Raw genomic sequence first — 24,555 nt, forward strand, 5'->3', positions numbered from 1 at the left:
TCCTGATGGATTCCATATTAGGAGTACTCCTGATGAAGGCAAAAGCAAATTTGCCGAAATATTAACGTTCGAAATAAAAGTTAATATTCTTATATAAAGAAAAAACAAATCGGACTTTAACACATAGCTCTTAAGTATGAGCCTAAAGAATAATTGGTACCCAAAAGAAAGGCTATGTTATACACCATCGATATGTGAATTGAAAGTATCACAGCATTGATAGTCTAGGTTCTCAGTCCCGAAAACAACTAGAAACAACTTCCATATAAATTTAAAAAAGTGATATCAAGAAATGAAGTTTTAGGGGTTATTAGAAAATCTATAGTAAAAATGGAACGGTTTTCGGCTCATTATATGGATACAGCAAATAATTACATTAAATAACTATAGACTTATATATTGTCTATACACAATAGCCAAGAGAAAAAAAAATGTTGTAAAGATTATAATACAATTTGGGAGCGAACTATTTAACAGTGCAAGAAGTAAATTATCTGATATCCTGGCTATTTTCAACAATTTCAACAACAAACCACAAACAAGTTCACGCAAAAAAAAGTTCATCAAAGTAAATAAAAATAAAAAAATAATTTCCCCAGTAAAATTTATCTAAAAGTCATCAAGAATCTAGATTCTAGGCTAATAGTAAATGGAGACATAATGGGGATGTGCATTCATATACAATGGTATTGTTGATAGTAATAATGACGAAACAGTGCTAAATAGCAACACTATTAAGCATGAACGAATAACGTAACCAGGAAACAAATAGCAAAAACTACAAAGATTTTTAAGTTTCTAATGCCAGAAACCGTAAAACTATTTCACCAACTAACCAACTAAAGTTATCCAATCAAGCACCCGACGTGCAAACCTCCCAACCATTCAATGGACTAGTCAACGCACAAAAACTACAACACAGCAACCACGCTGGCCTTAGTTCATATGCCGTGGCCCAACGTTGATTAGTACAGTAAACACTAGTACAGTAGACGCATAAGTCGTATTCGACTTCCACTTACCCACCACTTTCTCGCCACTTGTCCGTCACTTGGTCGCCTCTTGCAGTTGGTAATTTTCGGTCAAATTAAATTTCACCACAAAATTGGTTGCATTTTGCGAGCAACTCCTTGACTTCGTTATTAGCTTGGATAAAAACACAATCGCATGGCTTACACAACAAATACACAATTAGGGTTCGCATGTATGGTCCGCACGTGCCTCTATTCAGTGTAAGGAACCCGGGTAATAGGTGCAGCAAGCACTGGCTACTGAGGTTTGCACCTAGCGTTGTGCATGATGGTGCGAAGCGGTGGCATGTGAATGCTGCAGTGCTGTAAATAAAACGGCTGTGGTAGCAATTTCATCATCACTTGCAGTATCAGCATCTCCAGCAGGAACTAATCCGGAAAACGAGCTTCACTTCAGAAAAGAGCGGACGGCAGCTTCCTTAACGTAATTTCCTCTTTTTTTGTGTTGCTGGAGTTTTTGGTGTTTAACATCACTTCGACTAACTAAAGCGCTCATGCCTCTCGTCTCTCGTCCATCGCTGTTTACTACCCGCTGTTCGCCACACCCAATGTCGCAAAGCAATGTCAAAAATATGCAGCAATATTACGTGCATAAGCAACACCACCAGCAGCAGCAGCAATATTATTTACGTGCATTACCCATAATAACAACAAAACAGCAACAACAAACCCCTTTAGGTTAGTAGCCGAACAAAAAATGAAAAATGTGGCAACATCTAATTCTGTGTTGCATTTATGAAAATTTAGCTGAAAATGTTGTTGCTTCCATTTGATGTTGTTGTTGGTGTCGCTGCTATATGCAACAACGAAATTTGTATATTTAATTTTAGCGACAGTTGCTTACAGCCATTGTCGTTGCGTTGCGCTTGTGTCGTTTGTGGTCGCCATCGCCATCGCTATCGCCATTGCCATCGCCATTGCCATCGCCGTGCCGTTGTCGTCGTAGTCGTTGTTGTCGTTGTCGTTGTCACTGCAATGGACATTGCAAGGGCCAAATTGTAAGGTTCTAAGTGCCACCTTTTACTTTTAAGTGGCTCTGACCGAAACTAAACAAAGCTAAAATTGTTGTTGGCATTTATGTGACATTGCTGATGTTTTTACTGCGTTCCCGTACTCAGACCACTGCTGTTGGTATATGTGCAACTGTTGCTGTTGTTATTGCTCAGTGTAATAATAATTTGTGCACAAATGTTGCTTTTACTGTTGCTGTTCCAATATTGTAGACACTTTATGTTGCACGCATTAAAAGCATAATGTCAGCCAATAAACTTTTGAGATACTTGCAGTTTGGAATGGGAGGGATATATACAGCAAGCATGGGTGATAAGTGATAGTTGGCTGGTCGACAGCAATTCTGCTTTGGGTATATGGTAAACATAAGCCAAGTGAATAAAATGATAAAAACTCAACACGATAGGCTTGGAACTATTCTTATGTACTAAAATTATTGTATCGTCGTAGACAACGGATGTTGTTACAGGATAACATGGAATTTTGATGAAGTCCACAAACGTCATTAAGAATGCAGAAAGGTTTAAAGCAGTAAAAACAGATTATTTACAGAGAATATGGTTGAATAGGGCACATTTAAAGGTTAACACTAGGTGAGATGATAAGAACCGAAAAAGTTTTGAATCACCAGAAACAGAAACAAAAAAAAAAAATACTACAAAACGATTCCAGTGGTTCACAATGACATAAAAAATCGTATATATACTGAAGTTCGCATACTTCTAAATATATAAACCTTTCAGTTATTTCATAGATTATCAGTTGTCAATTATATTGGGTGTATAAGACTCGTGGCATTTTATAGTGCTGTCATGACATATTAAAATTTAATAATAGTAAATCTGTAGAGATGGCAGTTTAAACTTATAGATCATTACCAATACTTGATGAAAGTATTTAAGGGCGCTTAATGATCATACATATTACTTAAGATGTCAAAAGCACAATTTTATAAATAATTCACTCAAATGTCAGAGATCAGCTTAAAAAGTAATAACTTTAAATAATTTTGGTCAAGTTTCGTAGAGATTCGCACAGAAACACAGTTGCTTCCAACTTTTCTTAACACTTGATTTTTTGAATTACCTCTATCCCATATCGTGATATTGTGTCTACTGTTGATAATATACCATAGTATATAAATCGCAAGACAATTATTTGATGACTTTCATGCCCTACTCAACAAAAAGAACAGAAAACTATAAAAAGAATCATCTACAATAGAAACAATACAATTTAAGACTATTAACAGGCTAACTATATCACTTGGTTCTATGGCCCAAATCTTACTCTGGCCAATGAAATCCGAATGAGAATATTTAAAGATAAATAAAACCATTTATATATATACATAAATACATATACATAAGTATTTATATTTATGTAATGATTACTACATGATAGATAAATTTTGGATATTAAATTTTTATACAAAAAGAAAGCAGAACAAGTGGTATTCCAATATGACATCGACTTTTATTCGAACAATTAATTTTTGTGGTTTAAAGCTCACTACTTCTGTATAAACAAATTCAATATCTGATTGGATAAAAAAATGTACGGAGATGTTATTCTAACTAACAAAATTTGCACATACCGTGACTTTAATATGTTTATAATGCTCTATAAGCTACTATAACTTTATACTATAATGCTCTAATGGTAGTTCAAACAGATTTTTTGTTTACCTGATTCTAAAATATAAATAAAACTCATGTAATTTTCTAATGTTGACCCAATAACTTTATTTATTTATTAGATTCGGTGACTCTAATACTAGTCCAGAAGCTGCATTTGTTTATTGGACTCTGTAACGCTAATACAGTTACTTAACTTAACTCCGCCGTAGCCGGTCCCAAACCCGTTTGAAAAAGAAGGAGGTAATGTGACCAGCTAATCTGAATGGCTTTTTGAACATCAAAGCTTCTCAGGAAGTAGGTGAAGACAAACAACTTTTCTAGAACTTATTACGAATGCACGTCACAATAGTCTTTGATTCATTCATTGACTAATCTTTACATATACCATACATTACTATAATCTTTACACAACATATATAAATCAAAATCACAGCAGAAATATATCTTCACGGGGTAATCGGTTAGCGGCTGAATCCCCTGTTACAGCAGCAGGCGCATCGGATATGATCTTATGCTCCACTTAAGAGAGAAGGACAGCACCGAACCCACCGAATACAGCTACTCTAATGTTTCAATGTATTAGGTTAGGTTATACCGGTGATCCCTAGTAGATCCACTTAGGCCTATTGGTCCATTGTGATGCCGTATATAAATACTAAAAACCTCAGGGTTTAAAACCACCTAGAACCTTTTGCGAAGCATAAAATGCTATTTAAAGCCCGAGTTTCAATGTATTATTATTATTAATATTTGGCCTTACTTACTTTACTATTCCAACACGCTATTACTAATTAACTGGAACTCTATAACCCCATTTTGAGGTAAGCAAACCGTATATAACGTTGGTTATCTAAGAGGGAATGTACGAGTATATGTACTTGCACAGCAGAGTTCATATTACATATTTTAATTCACACAATGACAACAATGTACACAATAAGGTCACAGTGCATAGGGAGTAATGCCCAGAGCTTGCTGTCACTGCCAAAAAGTAAACATAACATAGGGCGCACAAGTCATAAGATGTTAAGCTAAAGTTATTTATGTGATGCAAAGAGTAGGGGGAAGGGGGTGGGGGTGTTGGTAGGTAGGTGATTTTATACTAGTACTTTAAAGTATACTTACATTGTGCTCGTTCTAACCAAAATTGGTTGACCGAAAAATGCCGGAACGTTCTCATCCATTAGCGAGTGTGTTTTGATGAAATTTAACGTTGGATCCGGAAGTGTACGTGAATCGTTGTGACATGAGCCCGGTCGTGGCTCTGGTACCTTTAGATAAAATAGAAAAAAATCCAACTTGTTAGTTATAAAAATTATTTTTATTTGAAAAAATAAATAAATGAACAAAATATGAAGACACCGAAAACGCAAGTCGTAATAAACAGCAACGGAAATGAGAGAAGAGCAAGCAAAACACAACATTTTAGTGAAGCGCAGCGGGCGGAAGTTGTCACAAAAAACGGCAGACAAAAATGGCGCAACACATAAGTGGAAATGCTTTAAGTGCATAAAGGCAGACGAGATAAGAATTTCGTATTTATTTTTTATTTATGCTCGAATTAAAGTAGGTTTCCGAGCAGATAAAAATATGTTATGGTGGTGCGCATATGGCAATGAGGCGATGAGGAGATGAACTGGAGAAGCGCTGAAGAAGCGCTGGAGAGAATTGCAGGTGAACTAAATTCATTCGATTTAATGGTGGCCAATACAGTCAAAATAAAAAAATTGCAAATAAAACAAAAATACAAATATAAATATAAACAAAAATAAAAATGAAAATGAAAATAAAAACAGGATGTCATGTTGTGCTGTTTAATCATCATCCTGGAAGTTGTTGACGTTGTCATTTCTTGTTTTTAACTTCGCTTCGCTTCTGTTTTTGTTTTTCATTTCCATTTTCATTTTCATTTTCTTTATTCATTTTTTGTTGACATTTTAAAGTTGTTTTTTATTAACTTTTTATTTATATATATATTTTTGTATATTTTTTTAAATTATTTTCCACTTTTTCAACGGCACTTCATTAAATTGATGAGCTTCCATCTGCACTAATTCCGCCTGTTGGGAATAAAATGAGCACTTCCCAGCTATTTGGGGTCAAACTATTTCAAGCATTTCAATTACAAGTCTATACAGTTTTTTCAAGACTCTGAAAGTTTGTGAGTTCAATTAAAAATCTTTTATTATTTTTATATAAATTCTTAATTTCATTACTTTTATTAGCTCCTTTTGTTTTCATATTTTCAAGATTGTTTTTCCCTTCTTTTTTTTTTGGAAAACGTTTTGTCTTGAAAGGAAGAAAATTAGGTTGTTTTTGGAGTAGAGACTTAAGTGGCAAGCGCATTAAAACTATAGAGAAATAACTTTTCCGGTTAAGGTTCTATACTACATTCATATAAATACTAATGCACAAAATACTGAAAATAATTATATTTCATTAAAATAATTTTCCTAAAGTTTTGCGCCATTATTCAATTAAACACATCAAAGAGATGCACGACCGGACAAAGTGGTGCATTGAGGAGGTTGATGAAGTGGTGACAGACTTCATTGGAACATGTTGAACTTATTTTGCAATTACTGCACAAAAAGAGAAATAACATTATTTCATAGGTTTCTAGTTTCATAGAAGGTAGTTTGCAAAGCGACGAACTACGTAAACAAAGTTTGAAAAAAGAAAGAAGTTAATTTCTACTTTGTCGGATACTCTATCCACATTTAAATTTACTAGGAAATCATTAGAAGCACACCTGAAATGAGTATCAGAATAGATCGCTTAAATTCTTACGTCATTTCATCATTAGTCAACAAATTAAATATCTTTAAAATAAAATAAGTCTTAATAATTCAGAAACAAAAGTGTAAATAAAACTATTCAGAGATTCATTGATTATAAAGATTATAAATTTTATTTACCTATTTTTTATAATAGATAAAAGTTGATGTGCCAGAGGGTACAAACTACGAAATGAAATAAAAATATTTTCAGACAATGAAGACAACCTGCAAAGACTCTTATACGTGTTTCAAAAGGCAGCAGAAAAGTATAATATGAAAATATCCACCTTGAAAACGAAGTCCCTAACAATATCGAGACAGTCTCTTCGATGCAAACTTGCAGTGTACGATGCTCCCATAGAGTAGGTTATAGGATTTAATTACCTTGGAGCTAAAATAACAACATAGGTCCTAAGTGCTGAAGCTACTGCCCAAACAAATAAAGCGGCTCACGTAGCAAGTTGTCTTAGATATACTTTATGGCGAAATAAATATCAAAGCATAAGAGGAAAAGTCCGATTATAAAAAGTCCGCTTTAGTTAGACCTATAGCGACGCATGCTATTGAGACAAGAGCCGATATGAAAACTACCGAACGTGCTATATGCAAAATTGAAATGCACTCTATGGGTCGGTCATTAGAAAAAACATCTTAAGTAAGTAGATGTCTTTAGAAAACAGCGGTTTTCAAAAATAAAATAATATAAGCAAACACCATATAGTCAGGAAGTTTGCTAATAAATTCTTTTATTTAAAATACTATAACTTTTCTTATATAGGAAGCTTCATTGCTAATGATGATTTTTCCATAAAACAATGGATTTATTTAAGTTTACTCTAAAGAGTAGTCTACAAAAATGTGTACACAGTAAATGGTCATTCAACAAACAATATTGAATACAAGTGCCAAGGTTTGGGGGATTTATAATAAATTACCACTATGTCGTTTCAAAAATAAATATATATAATATTGATTTGATCTTCGTATACTTAGACAGTTGTTCCAAATGGTAAAAACACAGAAACAAACGTTTTCTCTGAAAGAAAAACGTTAAACAAACATAAAATAGTTAGATCGTTCACACTCTGCGAAAACAACCAACAGAAGTATACCATCTAGCACTAGAATAGGATCCGCAAGGAACATGAAAAAGAGAAGGACCCAAAACATCATGGAGAAGAACATTACACACCGAGATTTTAGCAACGGGGAAATCGTGGAACAAATTAAAACCCATTGCAAACAATCGGACGAGATGGAAATGCGTAACTAAAGCCAAGGAGATAAAAGAATTAAGAGAAAAAAGAAGAAATATGGATGTATTATTTAAATTATTTGTATAAAGGACTTTTAAAATATTAGGAATATCTGAGTCAAAAATTATTTAGCGAAAATGTATGACGATTAATATTGAAAATTAATTCTCATTAATTCTCATATTTTAATGGGAATTAAAAGATAGGAATTCTCTTCCCCAGTGATTTTCTAGTCTCTTAAATCAAAGAACTATCTTCTGCACTTTTGCAATTTATTTGGTTTATTTATTTATAAAGACGGCATCATACATGAAGCCGTCTTAAAATTTTATAGTTTCATGATCTACTAAATCGCTTATACAATATGTTGCAATGATTATTAACGTAATCATTAGGAAACTAGAGAGTCCACCTCAACATAAAATAAAATACGTTACTCATACGCTACGTTGTACCAGAAGTAACCGATTAAATGCAAAAATATGTGTGAATTACAATTATTTAAAGGACTTAAAGTTAGAGTCATATATATTTATTAAAGATTTAAAATATACAAATGATAAAAATATGAAAATTAATATAAATATATATAAAAATTTAATTATTATTAATTATTTGTTAATTAGTTAATTATTTGTAGACCAAGACAGTTATATATATAAAATAAAGATTTAAAATATATATATTATAAAAACATAAAAATTACTATAAAAATATATAAAAATTTGTATAAATATGTTAATTATTTGTACGTCAAGGTTTTTTTTCACGATTAAAGTTATCGACTCGTAGGCAAGCCATTAAATGGGATGTACGATCACAGTACAAGTAATTTAATTTATTTGAATTAACTACTTAACATAATACATGAGAATGTTAAATACATCTCTAACAATAAAAAATAAAAATTTCGAAAAAACATAAAGAATCTGTGGTCAAAAATGTTTGCACTTTTGCCATTGCAGTTGAATACAAACCTTAGCATTATTGACCGGTAACCAATTGGAAGTGATGCTGCTTTGCTCCTTGAAGCTTCCCTCGAAAGTGTCAGCAATATCCTGCGATGAAACACAAGAGAAAAAATCAAATCAAATTACGGGAATTCGTATAATAAACGTAAATTAAGTGAAACAGTAACAGACGTGCCGCAGCAGTTGCAATTCTGAAGCCATAGACAGAACCCGTAGCAGTAGAGGCAGTAGCAGTTGCAGTAGTAAAAAATTTATGCATGTCCATTCAATTGGGCCACTGTCTATTAGTACCCGCAGTGCTTTGCCAAACTACTGTCAGGTTGTCTTGCCATCAAAATTTATATAGTTTTGCAACATACAAACGTACATGTGCAAAAACGTTTGAAGAACTTAAATGTATCTTCGACTTTACCTACAACTATGGTATATGTATCTGGATGTGCAACTGCTCGGCTGTCTGTATAGCTAATGTTTAGGGCGCGCATTAGTTCTACGCTGTACTCACCTGCAATGAGAATGCACAAACCGCTGAGCCGGGAATTGAATTTGTTGGCGTATTAAAAACGCCATAAATCAATTTGGCGCTAGAATGCCCGTAATGTCCTTCAACGAGATTACTAGCGGATTCTGCACAGTGTATATGTGAGAGGCGGCAGCAACCAAAATCGAGTGCAAACGTGCAAACGAAGAGGAACACATTAAAAGATGCAAAAAGAAAGATTTAAAGAAAAAATTCGTGTATAAATTTATATTAAAAAGAATTTAATCGTAAAGCCAAAACAGCGAATTGTAGTGAAACAGCAAGATACGTTGATGTTGGCGTTGGAGTTGGCGTTGACGTTGGCGTTGCCGTTGTCGTTGGTAAGGTGCTTGACGAAGCAGTCAGGACAAGCACCAAGTTTTGAATCCTTGCAAAATACAATTTTCAATTCGAAACAAATGGGAAAAATAAAAAACACAACTGAAATAGAATAAAACCTGAGAACATTCGAAGGAACCATGGACAAATGCACAACACAAAAGATGAAGTGTAACAGTGAAGTAAGGCATGGTATCTACATAAATTACGAGAACGGAAGAAAGAAGAAGAGAACGTAGATTACACAACGAAGTGCGGAAAAATTTAAATGAAATAAATTTCAAAACCCAAATTGTGGTACACTGCGCCCTAAGTTGGCAGTAGTGGTGGCCGTACACATTTTTATTTAAAGGATAATTGCATGAAAAACAAAGGCATGATGGGTCAACTGGGATTCCGCTGTTACCTCGTAGACTTAGAAGTTAAGCCCACTAAATGAAGCTTGTTTTCTTTGGTAATTTCTTCAGTAATAAAGTTTGAGAAAGAAAATTTAAAAAACAAATGTTTGAGCGGTTAAGTTTGAAAGAATGAAAGTTTATATTTCCAACTTATTTCCAACTTTATAAAAAAGCAATCATACCATTTCTATAATATCATGTACTCATACAAATTTATTATTAAAAGAACGAAATCAAATATATCCGAATTAAGAAATAAAACATCTTACATCTGTCATTCTGGGTCATGGTTTCACAAGAAGCTCAGTATGAAGAAGAAGCCCAGCACAAACATTTAACGGAATCATAATGAGAGGAAAGTTATTATAATATCACTGACTAGAATCTAAATACAAATAAAGTTTTTACTTCAACAATGCAAGTTTTAATGCAAGTCTAATAAAACAATAATTTGCGTTAAAGAAGATTTCCTTGTTGCAAGCTAAACTTGAGCCACGAGCTGTACAAGCTTTATCACGACAGTGTTATAATTCAATGAATTAATATCCAGCAGGTTCGTTGGCTTGGCCCTATCGTGAGAATAAATGGAGATGCTCAAGCGAAAAAGATATGTCAAGCAATAGTTGAAGGAAGAAGGCGTAGAGGTAAATCGGGTCTCCGATGGAGTGCTCAAGTTGAGGAAACGGACTCAGTGGACTTGATGTCCGAGACTGGAGAAGGCGTGCACGCAGCATAGACACCTGGAGAGACATACTGTATTAGGCCGAAACCCGGTAACATATTGTTATGGCAACATAAGAAAAAAAATTTGAACTTTTATTCTAAGGAACTTAGATCTATTAAGGTATCAATATATAATTTTAACCTATAGCCGATAAAACATCTAGTTAAGTTCTTTGTAATGGTTTAGTTTTAAGCTGGCCTTAAAGTAAGACATTGGTCCAAGAGCTCGTTTTGCTATCTAATGTTAACAAATTTTCAATGGCAGACAAATTTCAAATTTCATTCGATGGACTGAATGTCTACAGTTTACTAATGGTAACAGTGGTGCAGTTTAGAGCCTGGCATGTTATTAAACTTTATTCAATCTAATCTGTTAATTTGAGTTTTTTAATAATGTGAATAAATTAATTCAGAATTAGCTTTTTTTCTCCTACAATGCCCCAAATATATAATATCATCTATGCACTTTTACAACATCAAGTACTTTCATTGTAGTGGTGGTTAAACTACTATTGCCATAGATAATTAAATATAGGTAAGCCTTTCTGTACGTTTTAAATGACCCACACAATAATATAGTTAAACTAATATTGTTATACATTATTAAATTTATCTAAGCCTTTCTATACGTTCATGATAATAATAATTTGTATTACGCCATACCTGACCCAGACAACAAATATCGCAAATTTTAAGTACCAGTAATAAATATAAATAAGAAATTAATTAAAATGAACTTTTCTAAAATGAACTCCTTCGTTAGAATAAACCACAGCTTGGAATTGCTTTTCTTCATAGTGTTCCCAAAACGGTCATTTATCCAAATACGTAGCAATGTCAAATCTCCAATTCACCGTACGACCTGCTGTTCACTGACTGTTTAATGCATTCATCACTTACGTATTTCATTGAAGTAGAATGGATAATCGCCTGGTATGGAACAGTTCAATCTGGATTTGAGAAATGAAGTCCAGCGATTACGAAAACGATGCGGGCCACCTTTGTCCCATTTGCAGACTCTCGCCACACGGGAGTAAATAGCCTAAAATACGTGATAGAAGAAAATAGAAAAGAAAAAATAAAATTTTTGATTAACAAAATAACACAGAGAATTGTTAGCATTTGAGGTACATAAATAGGTGTATGTTTGTATATATAATTGTGTGCGTGGATTCATAGCCATTCCGTACCCATATACCCATATAATGAAATGAAAATAGAAGCTAGAAACATTCCCGAATCAAATAAAATAAATAAATAAACATAGCCGAGTCGAAATGGAAAATATTATCAATATTAACGAAAGCGGCACAAAGCTTCCGTTTATACTTGCCGATATAACGGCTTGAAAGCATAGCATATAGAGAGATAAATCGTTACGTGTGTACGCAAATGGGCGTGTGTGTATATGCATATGCAATCATTGAGTTAAAAAAAATTTAAAAAAAAATAAATTATATATATATTCAAAAAATATTGATGTACAAAAATATGGCAACTATTTTGCCATTCACGAAAATCGTAGAGCGGAAATACCAAAAAAATAAAAAAAAAAAAAAATTAAATGCAAATACACACACACAAATACACACATATAAATTTACATACAAAAACTAACACCAATGAATATAAATTTGGTTGTATAATATTTAGCTTAATGCATATATTTCTATAAATATATATTATATAAATTCATACACATATGTATAAAAAAAATTTATTAAAATATATATAGAAGCGCATTTATATGAAAATGCGCATAGATTAAAAGAAATTGAAATTTTTCTAGTGGAATTTTTCATTTTTTTGCAGTGTATAAGCATGTGTAGTGCCGCTGATAGGGAATTCGATAACGGAAACTCAATCCAAAATGAGATTTCGTTCACGAATGTGTGTGTGTGTGTGTGTGTGTGTGTGTGTGTGAGTGTGTATGCGTGTGCTTATTTTCAAGCACAAAAATAGATTTCGTTTTAAGACTACACTTGCCACTGTAAAGCAAGTAGAGTTTAACAAGTGCACATAACACATATACACACATACGCGTACACTGAAAATAAATATAGATACGAAAGAAATCAAAAAAGTATACACTCGTATTTATATTGGAACAATTCGCACACACGTATCCACACATACTTATACGTTTAATACATAAACCAAATAATATGAGGAACCATAAACAAATATTTCAAAATAGTTTTTCAAATACAATTTATGTGCAAATATGTGGAAAATTCAGTCGTTTGTATTGAAATCAAATAAACTACGGATAAAACATAACTATGCGTATGAATAAATGCAACTCTGCTCTCGTATATGTGTGTGTCTGTGTCTGTGTGTGTGTGTGTATTTGAGCCAGCGTATATGTTAGCTCGTGTGACTGTGCATCAAGTGCATCTGTGCGCTTCTGATGCGCTTCTGTGCTTAAATATGCAGTCGCATGCTTGAGTTTTCGTTGGCATATGTGCAGTCCAAAAAAAAATTTGTTATTTATTTACGTTTTTGTGGGCATGCAAAAAAAACAAAAACCACATAAATGAGTAATAAGTAGAAAAAAAAATGCTGGCTAATATTTTGTACTTTACGTACTTTTGTGCTTTTGTGCTTTTGTGTACTCAAATTTTACAGATTTTGTACTTACTTTGCCACAATTGATGTACTCAACAGCCGTCTCGCGGAAGAAGAAGTACACGAAGTCGCCTTGTGTGAAGGAACTCACAAAATTCGGTGCTGTAATTGTGTAGAATTTAGAAAAATAAATGTTAAAAAAGTTTTGTCAAACATATATTTATAAACAAAAAGAAAAATAAACATCTTTCTGAAATATAGCAAAATCTTTTAAGACATGTGAAGTTTATAGGAGTCCACAAAACTTGTTTCAAGCAATATTTCGAGTTATAGCAAAGTCAAAAATACTAGACTCTTTAGAAAGAAAATAGTTTATTTTTGGGTTGTCAACACTTATCATCACTTTAATATTACAATTATTATTATAAATACTTTAAAAGTCCCCACCATATAGGTATTGGTACTGGTAAGGTATTGACCTTATAGGTATAAGGTACTGGATTCACAAAAAAGTTTAAGGCACTTTGTGTTCATTGCGGTATTTATTACAACTTTTTTGTCATCTCTAATAAGACAATTGGCTTCTTATTAGTCAGTCAATTAGGTTAGACTGTTGTTGGTGAGGTATTGACCTAATAGGTATAAGGTACTCGACTCACAGAAGTTTAAGGCACTTGGTTTTCCTAGCGGTATTTATTACAACTTTTTTGTCATCTCTAATAGGATAACATAATTGATTTCCTATTAGTCAGTCAATTGGATTAGCTTGTTGTTAGCTCTACCAATATACAATGAGTATAAATCTTTAAAACAGTTAACTCTCTGTCTAAAGGGAGGCGAATAGACGGGACTCACAGAAGTTTAGGGCACTTTGTGTTCATTGCGGTATTTATTATAACTTTTTTGTCATCTCTAATAGACAATTGGTTTTATATTAGTCAGTCAATTGGATTAGCTTGTTGTCAGCTCTACTAATATCCAAAGAGTATAAGTCTTTAAAATAGTTAACCCTCTGTCTAAAGGGAGGCGAATATCAATATAATAAGTCTTCTATTTGTTTTCCCATATCCTTCTTTTGAAAGCTATTACAGAATTCTCTATTGGGAGCACCTTATTAAAAAATTACCAGTGAAGTTGAATAGATACAGATTGAGACTACTTGTTATACTTTCAAAAATGCCTATTCTTTTATAGTATATTTTCTTTTATTAATTGCATCTACAGAATTCATCATTGGAAGCACCTAATCACACAATGAACTGCACAGATGGACGTAAGCAGATTAAGACTACTACTTTCTAAACATGCGAAAGAATCTATTGGAAGTACTTATTTTAGTAATGACCTGTAAGGATAGACATTAACAGATTGTAACCACTACTTGTTTAATTTACGAAAGTGTCTGTTCTATTGTAACATATTCTTGATCAAATTTCTCTTTCTATGTACCAAACTTGTGTTTTGATTTAAATAATTGCTTATTTCAGTTATTAACAGTAAAATATATTTTTAGAGTTTTTATAAATAAAAAGATCTGTTTAAATGAAAAGACTTTCTGTCTTTTTGGTATGATTGGGTTTGGACACACTGGATTGCTTTTTGGGAAATAATTTTGATCAGTTGATTTTCATTGGGGAGCACACTAGATTAACTTCAAAGGTTAATCTAGTCACCACTTCAACTGTCTTAAAAATAGTTAAATATTTTCTAAAAATTGATTACACTGTGCGAAGAATGTTAGCAAACCCGGTTTCAATTAGGGTAATTAGTTTAGCGTGTCTAAGCAAATTTACAACACAATTTATATTATTTACTTCAGTGCTATTATGATGTTAATTTGGGAAGTTCTACCGATTGTATCAATATTGAATAATCTAAAGTAATTATTGTATATTTACTAATGTAAGATTTATGTAAATTTAGTTAAATTTACTAACTCTAAATCTGTAATCAATACTTTTGAAAAATTAAACATAGAACAAAGTCGACACTCTCTAAATTATGCATCATTCTTCCCTATACAGAAACAATTTTTTCTCTACACAAATCGATTGAAATATTTAATTATATTAATGTGCACTTTTCAGAGTGCTTAAAAAATTTATTTCTACTTAAATTAAATTTTAACTTAATTGCCAGTAAATGAACACTTTATTTTTATGTCGTAAATCTACAACGTTACAACCAGATTAACGCTGTAATCATGATATCAGCCTTAATATGCTGTTAAAACGAAGTGTAAATCTACTATATGGATTAAATCTTATAAAACTAAACTCATTTAAACATTATGGATTTTATGGCATCAGAATTAGAAATACTAATAGAGTACGGCGTATATCTTGCGTACATCTAACTGCTTTCCTCCTAACACAATCTAATCCCCAACCTTAGTTGAGTGGTTTGTGAAAAGTTTTTATATTTCAATTATAATTTATTTGTTGTTTTCGCATTCAACCCAAATACCAGCTCCTTCAAATAAATGATTTCAATCTATTTCACTCACTAGAAAGAAGTTGACGTTTTAATAGAAAAACAAAATGATACTTCAATAATATTATTAACAAACATATAAAAATATAACAACCAGGACAACAAATCAACTCACCATTAAGACTTAAGCTATCGTATTGCTCTGTTTGTAGTGGTTCACGATAGATAATCGGATCACTGCCACTGAAATCGGCCACTGTACCAGAGTACAATTCGTTATCTGGAATGGAAAAAGATAAAAAGAAATTGTTAAAAATTTATCAATGTGAGAGAACACCATTATAGTAAAAAATATAAACTAGCATATATACCGATAAATGCATATCTCTATTTCACACATATATATGTTTATTCCAATAAGATTATATATACATATATATATATATATATATATTTAGTACAAACAAATCGCTTGAAAATGCGCTAACAATAAAAGAAAATATTCAGCAAAAAAGGACTTCAACTTTGAAGTCCCAGTGAAGCGCTGTAGTAACAAATACATAAAAAGTAAAATTTATAGATGTAAATAAAATAACAAACGGATTACGAAGGATACTAGACAAACCAACAACATAAAAAAAAAAAACAAACAACAAATATAATAAAGAATAAAGTAGAATAATAGCGAATAACCGAGAAAAGCTGATAAAGTAGGCAACAAATAGCAGTGTCGATAAGGCTTAAAACACGAATGCTGTAAGGGCTACAAGGCGCATGAGAACGGAAAATAAAAAATTGTAGCGCGATTCTAGGCGCAAAGTAATATGATTTGTGTAAATACATAAAATACCAAAAATAATAGAAAAGACTTAAAATCTATAAAAATAACAAATATGATTGTGTTTAGGGAAAATTGTTAGTTGCTTAGACACTTCGTTGGATCACAACGCCCACGGATGATACACCACAAATTTAAATGCACCAATCAAATAACATAAACAGAGGCTATCAATATAATTTTAATAGATTTGTTATTATAACTTAATAAGATTAAGTATTCAAAAAAAGAAATAACTTTAAGGAAAATGTTGAGTTAACGTTGTTAAATGTAATCCAATCAGATATTATTATGATATGAATCGAAAAATAAAAAACACAAAAAAGATATAAAATAAAATATAAAAATAAAAGCAAAAATATATAATTTCTTAAAACTATTCTCATTATCCTTTAGTTCTCTAATTTGATATATAATATTTTTCTAAAATATTTTAAAGAAACCCATGTACTTTGTTATCAAATTCAAACCATTGAGGATTTTACTCCACAATACTTACATTGCAACTTATGTTTTAGAGAAAAATGTATATATTTTTTTTTACTTTCTCACTACTGTTCGAAATATATTTTTAACAAAAAGTTTTAAATTAATTTTATTTTCTGCATCTTCGTAATTGCTCAACTGTAATTTCACTATTATTCCATCCCATTTGCCCGCACGCCCTCCCGCTTGCCTGCTTCTCGGTTTGTAGTTTAATTAAATTGAATTTTGCACTCATGTCCAAAAATATGCTTATTAGTTGGTCTCAACAAAATATTTCCAAAATAAATAAAATTAAAATATCTACAATATTTTAATTTCAATTTTGATTTGAAAAGCTAACAACAGCAAAATAGTTTCTAACAACAATAACAATAACAACAACAAAAGCAACAGCAACTGGTGCCATCCGTTGCTGCTGTGAGTTGGCTTATCTGAGCCAAAAAGTTTCAGAAATATTTTGTTCTGTAGCTTTCGATTAGTTTTTCTATTTTAGTAGTAGTTCGTAAATTCATTTGAGTTAGGGAAATATCTCATTTTCACCAACCCCTCCGCCCAAACATTCAAACAGTTAACAAGCCATGTACGTGAGTTATATCTGGGATGTGAACTCAGTTTATTTATTCCATCCTAAATTTCTTTAAAAATATAAAATAACACCTATATTTCTTATTAGTGAATTAGCCGTGAGAAAGTATAAAAGCCAAACTACATGTATGACCCGTCTCAGATCAGATCTAGAACACATCAATTCATTACTCGTGTTTGCATTGACACAGTCCAATTCTAACACCGTATTCGTGGGACACTGTCTTATAGCGACTGTCATAGCTGTGAGTCAGAGCAAAGAGTGTATGACATTCATCCACTATATCAGTGGCCGAAACTCATTAATTGACATAAATCTATTTGAGCTGATACACATTAAAGACAACCTACGTCATTAAGATTTTTATTAAAATAACAAACTGGTATCCTGAAATAGTTTTAATTTTTGTCACATACAGTACAATAGATATCACATCATTTTTTTATTCAAGAGTACCCAAAATATGTACAGATGTAGATTAATTGCTGAACCTTTCCACTTTGTATTTCAAGAAAAAGATTTCAATAACTGTTTTCTTGATATTAGCGCTATGCCCCGATTTTTCAGACGTATTTGTCTTGCTTAATCACTTTACGATATTCAGGCTTTTAATGAATGTAAATAGATTTACAATGTGATAGTCAAATAGATTAACTGATGCCTGGTTTTGGATATTCACAGAAAAATTAAAGAGTTTAAATCTAATATTAAAATATTTTACAACGATAGATTGTAGAAGCAGACGAGACTTCTATTCACATTCTTTGTGGCTGTCCTGGCCTTGATCTGGGCCAGGTGGAGGTCACTGCGTTGAGAACTACTCTTCTCCTCTGATATTAGAAGGTCCTCAACGGCTGACATTTTGGCTTTCATTTGAACTGCGGAATGTTTTCTGCACAGTTAGAATCTGGAGCAGCACAAAAGATCAATTATAGTCGCGATACTTCGCTTCATTAGACGCTGGTACCCTGTTTATGCTCTATTTCTATTTTCTACAATGATGAGATACCGATGGTTTAAGCATGCCCATTTGACAACAGATTTTAGTAAAGACATGTAAAATGAAAAAGCGAATGTATACATAAAGCTAAGTTTTCAAGTTCTAGGGCTCTAAGGTAAGTATGTAGAAATGAGTTGAATATCATTCATCATTTGTTTAATCAGTGTAAAAGACCACATCCTAGTTATGTTAGTGTACTTGATGCCGTGTTGTGTTTCTTGTGATATGGTAATTTATCGTATCTTGTGAGGTAGTAGTGATGTCGGTTTAAACTGTAATAAGAGAAGTTCGTTAAATTAACTAAGTACACTAAAATCTGTTGCCATATTGCTATACCTAAACGCACCACTATAACTTCCGAACCAGCACTCAGAATTGTTACATTGTATCGTCCGCAGTAATTAATTTTTAAAATTAATGATTTAAATTGTATACTGGATAAAACATCTTTTATATTATTTTCCTCATTTTTGTATACTAAAATTCCTCACTTATTTATGTAATCAGTTTTTTAATTAGTTTGTGTAAGGAAAAGCTATATTTGCCGTCTCCCTCTTTGAGCTTGTGATGTTTCATTCGAATCTTTATTCAATGAGTCAATGACTCATTGTATTCACTGAGTCAGAGTGGTTCATTTTCTCGCTATGGATTCGTCCTGCTGAAATTTGATTTCGTATATTTTTTCCTCGTTGCTTGCATATGCAAATTGTCTTTCCATCTAATTTTCTAGCTATCTTCCCAGGCGCTGTCATAGAAAAACTTCAAAACTTATTAATTAAGTAATTTTCAAACTTATAATTATGTTTTCTGTTTACTTTGCTTATAAACTGTAATTGAGCAGTAAGGGGAAGCGATGCAAAATAATCATTAAATAGTCGAGCTGAAGCAAGAGATGCTGGTATGTGTTCATATTTCTCAGTTTGGCGCTAAGGACGCACCAAGAAAAAAACAAGAAAGTTTATTTAATAAATTTAATATAAAAGCGTTTTTGTAATTTTTTAAGTGCTACGAAATTAAGCACATCTAAGCCAATAAAAATCTATAATCTGAGTTCTAATTGTGCGCTTTAAATACACTCGCTAGTTGTTAATCAAAGCCAATGAAACTTAATGCTTTAATCAAATGAATTTACTCATAAAAACTGCACATACTCAATAGTGTTCGCTTTGTATCTACAAGATACATTTATGATGCTCTAATACAATAAGCTTTATTTTAATGTAATCATTTGCATGTGTGGCTTCGCATACACTGACGCGGGCACACATACCAACCAACCAACCAACCCACCAACGCAAAGTAAACAAGCTAAAATAACACGATTGTGATGTTATGATGTTGTGATTATGTGATTTTGTGACTTTGTGACTTTGTGACAAAACACACAAATTATATTTATTTTTTATGACATTTGCATAAATTTCATGCTGCATTAAAATTATGTGTCACTTTATTATTATTTGATGCTCGCTCGGATCTAGGATGCTCGAGCACAGGTGTGGTGGTATGTTGGTGCACCACAGAGTTATTCGTATCTTCACTCCAACGGAATTCTGTAGTTTTTTCCTAAAGATTTTTGCTCACCCAATCGTAAATACAACACCAGCAGGAACGCAGGCATTACTAGTTGTTGGATGACAGCGAATATTCAGTTAAAGTTGAACTTACTAGTACCGAGTAAAGTGCTCCAAATTATTTTGCGATGTAACAATCATGTCATTTTATGAGAATCAATATAAGTGGTGTCTGAAGACTTGTGTAGACAACGATACTATATTTCTTTTTCGTTTAGTGTTGAAAAGAGGTGCAAAATGGGTTTTACAACCACAGGTATTTTAAACATAAATTAATTTAGAAATACAAAAAAATCAAAACTTTATGTATTAGAATAACTTTGAGTATATAACTATCCGCTTTTACTAACTAACTACTGACGAGTAACCGCTAACTGATTCCTGACTAATGAGTGCTGACTAATAGTGCTTTACATCCATTACTTCCTAACTGATTCACAATACTGAAAACTAACTAGATTATATATGCTTGCCAGCTCAACTGTTTGCCTGACTTTCATATATATTCTTACATATCGGTTAAAAAAAATGTGCGTTTTTATATCTAAATACTCATGGACATTGCGAAGTAAAAAAAACATCTATTGAACTTGGGTATTACAAGAGACGATGTCAATAATTTTCATTATTAAATTAATTCAGCAGGCAAATAAAACATATATGCATGATCTATGCATGATTCCGGTTCGAAGCCCTGCTTCTATGTATATAAATCAACTAGTAATAACAACGAGTAACACTAATTTCAAAAGCGTTATATGTGCAAAACTGTTAGAATTTTCTACTGGGTTCGCGTTGAAAGCTGGCATGACAGTCATAAACAATTACTCGAAATGATATGTAATAAATTTTTAACGACAACACGATGACACCTTCAAATATAGTTAACTACTTGTATTCAAATGATTTCAGCGAATAATTGTGCTATTCACAAAAGCAGCGATAGTAATGGAGTTTTATGTACAACTAGTGACACAAAAAGTCATATAGAGATTGTTGCATATATATACATAAATATATATATACGTTTTATTAATAATAAAAGACATTTACTAGTCAATTTAATGCTAGTAATGGCACGCCACTAAAAACTTTTACTTAGCGTTTCTGCTAGGAAAATGTTGGTTGCTGGTTGTTTAAGTAAATCCACATGAAAGAATGACAACGGAATAATGTTTTAACACTATAAATGGTTCTTAATGAAAATATGAAAATAAATCATCAAATAATTTCACATCTTTCGAAATCAAATGAAAGTGCTGGGTAGTCACTAAAATCTAATTTATATGAATTATCAATATAATAATTTAAGTAAAGTTTTTGCAAAGTAATAATACAAGGACATATTTGAAAGAATTAATATTCATTAGTTATGGCAAATGTAAGATTTATGACATTTTTATAATGTCATAATAAAAATAATATTATATTTAGCCTACACAATAGCACAGTAACATTCTTCATAGCACAGTATGAGAATGTTCTTAGCGTTAGTAATGTACTGTATATAATATATGAGATATTTTCAATCAAAAAGTTTCGGTATTAAGTTTTAAAGAGAGAAAGTGAGAGAAAAGGAAAGAAAGAGAGAGAGAGAGAGGGAATGAATATCACTCGCGCTCTAGATATCATAACGCAGAGGTCTCAATCACGGTTGCCACTTGAAATTCAAACTCAAACACTCAAAATTTTTTTCTGTACCAAAATTGGTTTAAAAAGGTACCATTTCTGTAAAAAAAGGTCCAAAATTTTTTTGGACCTTTTTGTTTTCTCGTTCTGTGTTTTTTATAGTGTTATAAATGAACAAAATATAAAATAGTGCAAAGTTACATTTATAAAAAAAATTAATTGGAAATATCCACAATAAAGTTGGGTCGTCAAAAATGTACCAGTTTTTGAAAATGAGTACCAAACGAAAAAAAAAAAAAAGTACCAATTTTGGTACTAAAGTACCATAAGTGGCAACCGTGGTCTCAATCCTCAAACTTATATTAACTTTCATTCGTAGAAAAGGGAATGAATTTAAAAATATCAGGCATAAAAAGAGAGATAGTGTGAGGGAGAGAGGGAGAGAGAAAATGTATATTATTCGTGCTCAAGATACCATAAGGCAGATGTCTCAATCTTCAAACCATCATTTCCAGGGAAGGGAATGAATTTGAGAATATTAGGCAGGCAGAGAGAGAGATAGAGTGAAACAGAGAGAGAAAAATAGATAATATGAATATCATTCATGCTCAAGATATCATAACGCAGAATTCTCAATCCTCAAACATATTTTAACCCTCATTTGTAAGGAAGAATACTTTCTGTACGAGTAGGGATAATTAAAGCACGAAAGGTCTGCGGATCAAAGAGCTCCGGTCTAGCCGGGAACCCAGTTCCTGGTTCACTATATATCCAAAAATAGCAAAAAAAGGCTTTTAATAACTTCAACTAAATCAATTACGTTAATACGAATACGGATTATGGCGAGAGTTTAGTTATATTACTAACTTTTAGAATAAATCTTTGTAAAGGAAACTTTATTTTAAACTTTAAATTTAAACAACTATGGCGATAGAATATATTTACAGAAAGATTCTTTTATTTAAAATTGCATTAAAAAATGATTTTTGAAAGATTTCAAACAAAAGATTTTGCTAAAAAATATTATTTAACTAAGAAAAATTTGGTGGTGAGAGTTAGTTGGTTCAACTATTTCATTGCAAAGAGGCACCCTATTTCAGTAGTGCTGAGATGAAATTATTGTTATGTTATATGTTACTATCTCTATCTAGAGAAAGATAAAACCTCTCAATACATTCTTTGTAAGCGCTTTGTAAGCGCTTTGCTTTGGGCCAGGAGGAACAGTCTGAAGTGAAAACTTATGTCCATATCAGAAACTTCTTGAAGTTGGTCAAATGCTTCCGCGATCGATGAAAATTCTAATATAGCTATGATATAAATAAATTTTGTTTAAAAAAGTTAAATTACTTAATTTTTTAAGTTTTTTTCTGAAAAATAGTAAAGAAGCTGCTAAACTAATGAGAACTTTGGTATTCATTCCAATTAAATTCAGCACAAAAATAAATCCAAAGTAAGGAAAAGATAATCAATTGAAGTCATTACACCTCAAACGGAAGCAATAAAAGTTTTGAATTATCAATAAAATTGCATTCGAACGAGAACCATTTTCTCTTTTGATTTATTTGGTTTTCTGTGTTTTTAAGTATCTAAAGCTTTATATCCTTTATAATAAACTGCTGTTTTATTTTTGGTTAATGTCGATACGGTTTAAAAATTTTATATTGAATTGCTCAACTTTTTTACTAGGAAAATCGATTAAATCACTCAAAAGTTTATCGAACTTTTTTCGCAATCGTTGTATTCATACGCCGCACTGAGGTTCCCTCCTTTCCTGTCGGTGAATATAAAATTTGAAGTATGGCAGTGATATTTTGCCATGTGTGTGTATGTGTGTGTGTGTGTGTGTGTATGTGTGTATCTATGTGAATATGTGTACTGTGTGAATGTGAGTGCATAAAAAAGTGTTTATTTAGTTAAGTTTTGTGATGTGCAAGAAGGTAACAAGCCACAAACTATTCCGAAATCATCGTTTACACGAAAGGACTAAGCTCTGAGGACTAAGAAGAGCAATTATTTATTAAAAATTGAATATAAAAGAGTGCAACTAAAAAGCGCAAAACTATAATAACAAACTTGAAAGGATTTCATGCTTTCACTACAGTCCTTTACCCTTCATCATTTCTATTTTTGTTTTTATGGTTTTTTTTTTAAATTTTTCTTTTGTTGTTGGTGCATTTGTTATTTATTTTGAAGGCACATTAAGGAGCATGAAACATGTAAATAGTCGAGAAGAACAATTTTAAAATATCTTTGCACGCCACATTGTCATTTAAAACAACTTAAGCGCTATTGCGGAAAATGTTTCAAAGGTTGTTTTGCATTGGCTGCGGCACAGTTCTGTTGTATTCGCCAACTCAATAACAAAGGATAACACAACTTGAAGTTAAATAAAAATAACAATCACAACAATGCCGACAACAACAACAACAATAAACAACAACAAACAACAACAAACAACAATATTTAAGAACAATAACAAAAACAAAAACAAAAATAGTCTAGAAACAAACGAAACGAAAGTATCTAAACGAAGAAGGAACAACATATAATGTTGACAGAAGGGAGCCAGTGTCCTTAGGCAATGATAAGTATACACACACCAGGCGAAAGAAGAAACTACGAGTCGTTTCTCGTTTTCTTCCTCTTTCTGCTGTAGAAAAGCCAGCAACCCTTAGTGTAGGGGAATGTTAGGCAATACACAAGTTAGAGAGGTAGTGCATTTTTACCTTTTACCACATAAAAATTATTTGAACCATTAAATTCAGCACCGAA

The 24,555-nt window shown here is 32.0% G+C and overlaps 1 protein-coding gene and 1 pseudogene across 1 annotated transcript in view; one reads left to right on the plus strand and one right to left on the minus strand.

The window, feature by feature from the left end:
- LOC119688395 (semaphorin-1A-like) overlaps window positions 1-17,820 on the minus strand; it is a 33,948-nt gene extending 16,128 nt beyond the window's left edge. Inside the window, exons 1-7 of the mRNA XM_038103075.1 lie at window positions 17,751-17,820; window positions 15,846-15,950; window positions 13,311-13,399; window positions 11,570-11,711; window positions 9,195-9,316; window positions 8,696-8,776; window positions 4,808-4,953 (exon numbers count right to left, since the gene is read on the minus strand). Coding sequence (XP_037959003.1) covers window positions 4,808-4,953; window positions 8,696-8,776; window positions 9,195-9,316; window positions 11,570-11,711; window positions 13,311-13,399; window positions 15,846-15,950; window positions 17,751-17,820 — 755 coding nt within the window. The remainder of the gene's footprint in view (window positions 1-4,807; window positions 4,954-8,695; window positions 8,777-9,194; window positions 9,317-11,569; window positions 11,712-13,310; window positions 13,400-15,845; window positions 15,951-17,750) is intronic.
- Window positions 17,821-20,391: 2,571 nt separating this feature from the next.
- LOC119688396 overlaps window positions 20,392-24,555 on the plus strand; it is a 28,460-nt pseudogene continuing 24,296 nt past the window's right edge.

The sequence above is a fragment of the Teleopsis dalmanni genome, chromosome X (genome assembly GCF_002237135.1).
Source record: "Teleopsis dalmanni isolate 2A chromosome X, ASM223713v2, whole genome shotgun sequence".
NCBI classification, from domain to species: domain Eukaryota; kingdom Metazoa; phylum Arthropoda; class Insecta; order Diptera; family Diopsidae; genus Teleopsis; species Teleopsis dalmanni.